General features: G+C 44.7%; 1 protein-coding gene across 1 annotated transcript; it reads left to right on the top strand.

Moving 5' to 3' along the window:
- The first annotated feature begins 635 nt into the window (after positions 1–635).
- On the top strand, positions 636–8,592 carry LOC129630777 (vomeronasal type-1 receptor 1-like). The gene is made up of 3 exons (XM_055551262.1): positions 636–1,532; positions 7,944–8,061; positions 8,375–8,592. Exons 1-3 carry the CDS (start codon positions 654–656, stop codon positions 8,590–8,592), a joined length of 1,215 nt encoding a protein of 404 aa, XP_055407237.1. The 5' UTR covers positions 636–653.
- Positions 8,593–8,993: the final 401 nt, after the last annotated feature.

Genomic DNA, 8,993 nt, shown 5'->3' with positions numbered 1-8,993 from the left:
TCGGGGACACAGGTACAATCTCTGGTCCAGGAAGATCCTAATGCTGTGGAGTAACTAAGCCCATACAACTACTGAATCCCACAACCTAAACCTGTTCTCCTCAAGAAAAGAAGACACTACAATGAGAAACCCCTGGGCCACAATTAAGACCCAGTGCAGCCAAAAATTAAAAAAAAAAACAAAAAACTTCTGGTGAATGAGAAAAAAAGGTCTAGCTTTAAATTCTCCCCTACTCTATACAGATATATGTTCCTTGTCTGTATAGTCATTACTCCATACAATTGGGAATACTCAAGTACACTCTACATAGTTTTGTACCCAGTTTTTCAATGCATCCGGGTCATAACTGTAGATAAGAGGGTAGAGAACCTTTTCACTCAAACATGTACAAAACTCTGTTGCTCATTCGGGGCCTAATGCATTCACCCATATCCTAGAAATAGACATTACACAATACCAAGTAGAACCAGGATCTTCAGGAGTAAAATCTCCACCCATAAACAGATACTTGATGCTCATCTAAACTGGGAAAGGATGTATCAGCCTTAGCATTGGAGAATACTGGGCATGGTGGTGGGAATAGATTTGTTTTTGTTTGTTGAGCTACTCATTTCTCAGGTTCCAACTAAAATAAGTGTCCCATAGATACCAATATGATGGCTTCTTCAAAGTGGGAAATGGGAATTATGTTAATCATTCAGATGGGAGTGGGGTTCCTTGGGAACTCATTCCTCCTTTGTCTGTATAACTTCATTTTGCTCAGTGGATGCAGGGTGAGACCCACAGACTTGATTCTCAATCAACTCGTCTTAGCCAACTCCTTGGTGCTTTTCTCCAGAGGGATCCCTCATACAATGGCAACTTTTGGATCCAGGAATTTCCTGAACGAGGCTGGATGTAAATTTCTCTTCTATTTTCAAAGAGTGGCCAGAGGGATTTGCCTTAGCACAACCTCCCTCCTCAGTGGCTTCCAAGCCATTAGGCTTTGTCCCCATTTCTCTAGGTGGCTGGAGCTCAGAATGAGATCACCAACGTGTATCGCCTTCTGCTGCTTCCTTTGCTGGATCCTGAATCTTTTAATAAATATCTCTATTCCTTTCCATGTGACTAGTCCAACTCACATTGAAAACCTTAGTGTAAAGGTAAACTATGGATACTGTTTCACATTGAATCCAAACAGAAATGTAAGGTTTGTATATCCGGCCATATTCTTCACAATAGACTTTATATGTTTGAGTCTCATAGTCTGGACTAGTGGCACAATGGTTGTTTTCTTGCTCAGGCACAAGCAGCGAGTCCAACACATTCACAACAATATCCATTCTTCCAGAGCTTGTGCTGAGGTGAGAGCCACATCTACCATCTTGATCCTTGCGAGCTCCTATTGCTCATTGTACTCACTGTCTGCTCTTTTGTCCATTTGGATGAGTCTATTTGCTGTTCCAGGCCAGTGGCTGGTAGATACCTCTATATTTTTGTCTTTGTGTTTCCCAACAGTCAGCCCCTTTGTGCTTATTTGCAGTGATACTCGTGTCACTCATAATATATTTACTTCATCTTCTAGGCAAGGAAAACACTTTTTGCTAATTTGGCTGTGACCAGTTGACTCTATTCTCTATAGAAAATGCAATTTCTTTCCCTCATCTGTTTATATTTAGTATACTAAAATTTTTCAGACTGCTCTTCACAATTTTTTCCCTGAACTTTATTTTGAAGCTTCTAGCAGTATAATTGGAAATTATGCTCGATATGTTTTCAATGTTCTTAAAATTACTCAGTATCAATTTGTGTTCCAGCATGTGGTCCATACTAGAAAATGTTCCACGTGCATATGAGAAGGTGTGATTTGTTGCTTTTGGATAAAATGCTCAATAAATATCAATGAAGTACACCTGGTCTAATGTGTCATTAAAAGTATATGTTTCCTTATTGATTTTCTGTCTGGATGATCTGCCCATTGATGAAAGTGGGGTGATAAACAACCCCCAGTTCTCCCTTTATGGCTGTTAGTATTCACCTTATATATTGAGGTCCTCCTATATTGGTGCATCTATATTTACAATTATTATATATTCTTAAATTGATCCCTTAGTAATTATGTAGTGCCCTCCTTGGTCTCCATACCAGTCTTTACTTTAAATTCTATTTTGTCTGATATGAATATTGCTACTCCAGCTTTTTTTTAGTTTTCATTTGTGTGGAATATTTTTTTCCATCCCATCACTTTCAGCCTATGTGTACATCCTTAGATCTAATGTGTGTCTCATAGACAGCATATATATGGGTCTTGTTTCTGTATCCATTCAACTAGTCTACGTGTTTTGGTTGGAACATTAAATCCACTTACATTTAATGTATTTATTGGTATGTCTGTTATTATTGCAACAATTTTTGGGTTATTTATAAAAGAGTATATTTTATGCAGATGGAACCAGTTAGGTCCTAAATGTTTATGTGTATAAGAGGTCTAATATTGTTGGTGAATATTTATACACTCAAAACTGGTTGTGCTAGCTTCATAAACAGAAAAGTTCATGAAGGAGGGAGAAAAAGATGGCAGAGGAGTAGGTGGACATGGAGTACATCTCTCTCCATGGATACATGAGAAATACACCTTCAGACACAGATGTGCAGGCAGAACACCAGCTGAGAGCAGACAAGAGTACTTGACCAGTGGAAAAGACTATACAGAACCACACAAAACTTCGTAGGACAAAAATACTAGGGGGGGAAACAGAGGTGTTAGTAGGACTGGACCTGCCCTTGGCGGGTGGGGAACTGAGGCAGGGGTCTGACCCCCACAGCGGGGCAATTGTCTGAGTCAGAGGAGAAACATTTAAGGTTGAGAGTGAAACACCTAAATTTAAGGTTTAGGTGAGCACCTAAACGGAATGAGAATCAGTCAGTCCTTGCCACAGCCATACATACACCAGGCAGGAACGCGGGTCTCCTGGAAGGGGCAGAGATTGGGAGCTGAAGTTTAGGGATCGTGGAGCAATCCCAGAGTGAGGGCTGCTGCTGACTGTGGAAAGACAGGTCGAGGGGATGTGAGGGAAGAGATCGTGGTGGGAAATGCTTGGTGGGCTACCTGGAAACAAGGCGCTACTGCTGAGTCATGCGTGGGGAGGGGGGAGCCATCGCCATAGCCTCTCTCCACACACCAGCATCAGCAGCTGAACAATAGAGAGGCTGGCCCATCAAACGTCTGACGCACTGAACTATGGAGTAGGACCCCATCCAGGGTGCCCCTTTAAGTGCCTAATGCACCGATTTACAGAGTAGGACCCCAGTCAGGGGGTCCCCTCTATGTGCCTGACGCACCCAACAACAGAGAAGGACCCCAGGCGAGGAAGCCCTCTAAGTGCCTGAATGGGCAGAGTTATAGAGAAAGATTGGCCAAAGAGGCCTTCTGATCGCCAGCTACAAGAGGTTGGAAAAAAGACTCTGATAGGGCCGTAACTCCTGCCGCGGAGGCAGTCCGTGTCCCTGAACACTTGGAGCCACCAGAGTCCCCACAAGCCAAGCACTTGCCACCACCTTCCTGCTCACCTCTCACTGGGGCAGAGCTGCCACAGGCAGGAAAAAAAAAAAAAAAGACTTGTATTTATGCACTTCAGTAGTGTCACGCGAGTGTATGGTCCTCGGTTCTTTGTCTCATCACAACAAAGATTTGGAGTGATGGACATTAAAGCCCCCTCAGCGTGTCACAGCTCTCAGGTCTTGGATACACCATGATATAGCTCTCAGGTCTTGAAAGGACCATGTTATAGCTCTTAGACAAATCAGTGTTATAGCTCAGTGTTACAGTTCTATTTTATTAGAAGATAGCAGGAAAATCCATCTCTGAGGTGTGAGGGCATGTGGATCCAAAGACGCGAAGAGAAGAGTGCCCCAGCGCGCAGGAGAGAGAGAGCTAGCTTTGGCTTCTCTTTTTATATGTTTTTCTCTCCCTGGGCCTGTCCTATGTAAATTGGGCCAGCCAGGAGTGTTGTTTGTTTTACCTGAGGTCCTCACTCCAGTCCTCGGACCTTCCTTTGTTCTATTTTCTCGGGCTTTTCCCTTCCTTGTCTTTTAGCCACTACCATTTTGGACTCCTTTTCCCTATTCTACTAGACTACCTAACAGTAGTGTGCAACTCTTTGTGACCCTGTAGGCTGGCCTGCCAGGCTTCTCTGTCAGAGAGGGGGGTTCTACAGGCAGGAATACTGGAGCATATTGGCCAATATTGGTTGACATATCCATCTAGAGCACTATGTTTCCTGCTGCCCTAGCCGCCAACCTTCCTGAGTACCTGGTGCTGCCAGAAACACTGCCACCCTAGCAGCTGCACCACTTCCACACTTGGCCCTCACAGGGGCAAACCCAAGCCCTTCAGGGCAGCCTTAGAAGCTAAACCCCAGGGGATAACCCACATGCAGAGGTGAAAATAAAACCACAATTGAAACCCAGGGGCAGTGTGGCTAAGGAAGATTCAAAACCTTCTGACCAGCTGTACAAGCTGCAGATTAAATCCACACAATCAATTAGGCAGACTCTGTATCTATGACATATATAAAAGGACATTAAGAGCTCCCACAAAAGAAAACACAGTAGCTCTGATAGCTGTGGTCATTGGAGTCAAGAACACACAGGAGTAGGACCAGATTAGAATCTGAGCTGCCCCCACAGCAGGTCCAGAGATAACAGGGTGTTGGAGGGCATCCTAGGGAGGTAAGGTGGACCGTGATTCCCAGAACTGGAAAGGACTCTGACAGCAGTGACTCAAGAAAAACATTTATTATTCTTATTTTTTGACTGGATGATCTGCCCACTGATGAAAGTGGAGTGATAAACAACCCCCATTATTATTGTGTTAATGTCAGTTTCTCCCTTAATGGCTGTTAGCGTTCACCTTATATATTGAGGTCCTCCAATGTTGGGTGCATCTATATTTACAATTGTTATATATTCTTGAATTGATCCCTTAGTCATTATGTAGTGCCTTCCTTTATCTCTATTTCAGTCTTTAAGGTCTATTTTGTCTGATATGAGCATTGCTACTCCAGCTTTCTTTTAATTTCCATTTGTGTGGAATACTTTTTTCCATCCCATCACTTTCAGTATATATGCATCCCTAGATCTGATTTTTCTCTCATAGACAGTATATATATGGGTCTTGTTTCCATTCTACACTGAATCCAGAAAGAATTATAAGGTTTATATTCGTGGCCATATTCCTCACAATAGACTTTATATGTTCAGGTCTCATGGTCTGGGCTAGTGGCTCCATGGTTGTTTTCCTGCACAATCACAAGCAGTGAGTCCAACACATTCACAGCAACAGCTATTCTTCCAGAACTTCTGCTGAGGCAAGAGCCACATCTACCATCTTTGTCCTTGTGAACTCCTTTTTCATCATTTACTCACTGTCTTCTCTTTTGTCCATTTGGATGAGTCTATTTGCTATTCTGGGCCAGTGGCTGGTAGATATCTCTATATTTTTGTCTTTATGTTTCCCAACAATCAGCCCCTTTGTGCTTATTTGCAGCGATACTCATATCACTCGTAATATATTTGCTTCATCTTCTAGGCAAGGAAAACCCTTTTTGCTAATTTGACTGTGACCACTTGACTCTATTCTCTATAGGATTTCAAATTATTTCCCCTTAACTATTAATATTTAGTTGACTAATATTTTTCAGATTCTTGTTATGAAAGCAAATTCTATGTTGATGAGAACAACTAGGTCCTAAAATTCATATTCCAATAACAGGCCTAATACTGTGGGTGAATATTTATACAATCAATCTAGCTGTTCTAACTTTATCAAAAAAACAAAAAGTTCATGAAATTTGATATAGTATAACAGTAAAATTGAACTTAGGAATTTGGACAAAAATCTCTCACTTAGCAGTTTTTTGGTGTGTGTGTATATACAGTGGTAAATTATATATGACAAGCAATTTGCCACTTTAATTTTCAAATACATAATTCAGTGGCACTAAATACATCTACAATGTTTGGTATCTACTACCACTAAATTAAAAAAAATCAAACAAAATGTAAAATGTGTACTCATTAAGCAATAATACCCATTCCCCTCTCTGGCCAACCCCTGGAAACCTCTAGTCTACTTTCAGTCTGTACAATTTGACTATTCTAGTTATTTCTTATAAGTAAATTTGTATACTATCTTTTTATGTCTGGTTTTAATCATTTATTACATTTTGAAGGTTCATCATGTTGTGGCATGTATCAGAACTTCATTCCTTTTTATAACTGGATAAACTACACAGTATGAATGAACCACATTTTTAAATGCCATTCATATGTTAATGAACATTTAAGCTGTTTCTGCCTTTTCCCTATCTCGAATAATGCTGCTATGAACATTGCTGCCCACAGATGTGTTTGAGTCCCTGCTTTCAATTCTTTGGGTGTATACCTAGGAGTGGAATGGCTGAACCCAGTGGCATTTCTGTGTTGTTTATGGGGAGCTGCGGAACTGGTTTTCATATTATTAAACTCGTTCTCACATTGCATCATTTTATATTCCCATCAGCAATGGGCAATTGTTCCAATTTCTCCACAGCCTCATCAATACTTATTTCCCCTTTTTCCCTGGTAGATGTAGACTGGTATCGCAAGGTTTTAATTAGAATTTCCCTAGTGAACAGTGATGTTGACATATTAAGTAATTTAATCCTGTTTTTCATGATCCTTTTCCTCCCTATTTCCCCCCTCTCTTCTGACCTCTCATCAGTGTACAAACATGGACTGATATATACTTTCCTAACAGGAAAAGTCTCTTTTGTCCACTAACTCCTCAAAGTGTTATCTATTTCCTGAGGCTCCCTGGCTCCTCTTCCCCACTGCCTATCCCAATCAGGTTAAATTCCTTCTTTCACAATCTCCCTTCCACTCCCCAAAGTCAGGGAGAGCCATCTTTCTTCCTGGAATAAACTGCATATTGCATACAGCAAAATCGATCTCCAACAGGATATGGGTACATCCCATTAGGAACAGAGGTAGTATATAATGTGACTTGAGCCTGTCATTTTTGGATTTTCTGCCCACTTTCAGCTCAGAAAACAATGTCCTTAACTCCAGTAAGTCTCTTTGAAGGCGCTTCTACTTCAAACCACATTTCTTCCAGGCTTTAAATTATTTGCAAGTTTCATGCTATACTCTGAATTTCCAAGTAGTCAGAGCTCAGGGCAGAGGATAGTTGCATTCCTGTATGGGCCTGACAGAAAATGGGATGCCAGCAAGGAAGATGTCTCAGAAATCTGCATGGGGCCACCAGGGTGTCTGGAATAAAACTAAACTGTGCCTGGTCAGGGTGAAACTTCAAAAGGAGGCAGAAATTATTGCTGCTAGGGCTGAGAACTGACTGGAGGATGATCTGGCAATATTAGACCCACCAGAGTGGGGACACCTCCCTGAACACCTTAGGTGTGGTCGGTGGAGACCCCAGAAAGGCTTCACTAAGGAGTAACAGGGTGGCATATATATATATATATATATAGGGACAGTAAAAATCCGTCGGCAATGCAGGAGACCTAGGTTCGACCCCTGGTTTGGGAAGATTTCCTGGAGGAAGGCATGGCAACCCACTCCAGTATTCTTGCCTGGAGAAGCCCACGGACAGAGGAGCCTGGTGGGCTACACTTCATGGGGTCGCAAAGAGTCGGACACGACTGAGCGACTAAGCACAGCACCCTAAGTCACACAACACTGCTGCAGGAGGTGGAGGGGTCAGGAGGAAATGAGAGCAGCCCTGGCTCCCTGCATTTAGGTTTTGACGGTGTCCTACTGCCCCACAAGGGTTTCCCTACTTCCCGAATTCTCTTCAGGTACTTTATAATTTTCTCATTAAATAACGGGAGGAGTTATACTTTAACAGAATCCTCTATTGAACCGTATTGCTTTTCCAGACACCCTGACTTTGGGAAAATGTGCAGGTGAGGGAGTTGGAGGAGGACCACGGGCCGCCCACCCCGTCCACGGCTGGCCTCCCTCAGAAGGCCCCGGGCCCAGGCGCAGGCTGGTCTAGGGCCCTCCCAGCGCTCTACGCCGGGGGTAGGTTCTGGCCCAGGCTGTCCCTGCTATCGTTTCAAGGGAATCTAGTTAGTTCTTTTCCTCCGGAAACAGACGCACTTGAAGGTAGGGAAGCCACTTGTGATCTGAGGTTGCATCCTGAAGAGAGCACCGTCGCCTAGACACAGTGGCCGTGGGAGGAGAGACAGGCTGGAACTTCAGACCCCATGGTGTCCACTGCCCGTGGGCTGACAGTAACTAAGGCAGAGAGCAGCGGCGCAGGAGCCCAGCGAGACCCCCGGGGGGAGTGGGCACTTTCCTCCCTGGCCCGAGTCTGCGTTCCTTTTCACCCAAGGGCTGAATTCCGACTTCCGAGAGCAGCTGCCAGGGGGCGCCCGCGGAGCCCCGCTAGCTGCCTTGGAGGCGTTCCGAGTGGGAGAGAGCAGAGAAGCTGGGACGCCCCGAGGGCCTCCAGACACCGCAGAGGCTCCTCGGTTCTTCACGCTCTTCCTGGGAAGGTTCAGCCTGGAACCCCCAGAAGGGGGAAACCTTCAGGCACGGGCTCTTCTATGACGAAGGTCCGCACCTCTCCCCGCCCCTCACAGAGGCCAAGCCCAGACCCCGGCCGCCGGCGACCAGTCCACGCGGCTCTCCGAGGACTGAGTCCACCCCCGGCCCCCGAAGCCCCTGGCAGTCTCAACTTTTCGCCTATGAAGCCAAATCCCGATCTTTTCCAGGATAGCCCCCAGGTGGCGCAGCCAAACCCGCCGCCAACCCTGATCCTGTCAGATCACGAGCCTGTTTTGCCGTCAGGGGTCGGAGAAGGGTGGGAACGGCTCCCACTCCGGGGAGAGACTCAGGACGTTTCACAAAAGATGCAGATGGGGTCTCCCCTCAACCCCCGCTCCCGGGGAGACCTCCCACGTAGCTCAGATCACCCGGCTCCGCGTAGGGGGTCCAGATGTGAGGTCGAA

This window comes from Bubalus kerabau, chromosome 17, assembly GCF_029407905.1.
Source record: "Bubalus kerabau isolate K-KA32 ecotype Philippines breed swamp buffalo chromosome 17, PCC_UOA_SB_1v2, whole genome shotgun sequence".
In the NCBI taxonomy this organism is placed as follows: domain Eukaryota; kingdom Metazoa; phylum Chordata; class Mammalia; order Artiodactyla; family Bovidae; genus Bubalus; species Bubalus kerabau.
The sequence above is the reverse complement of the archived record's forward strand: the minus strand, read 5'-3'. Positions and strand labels throughout refer to the sequence as shown.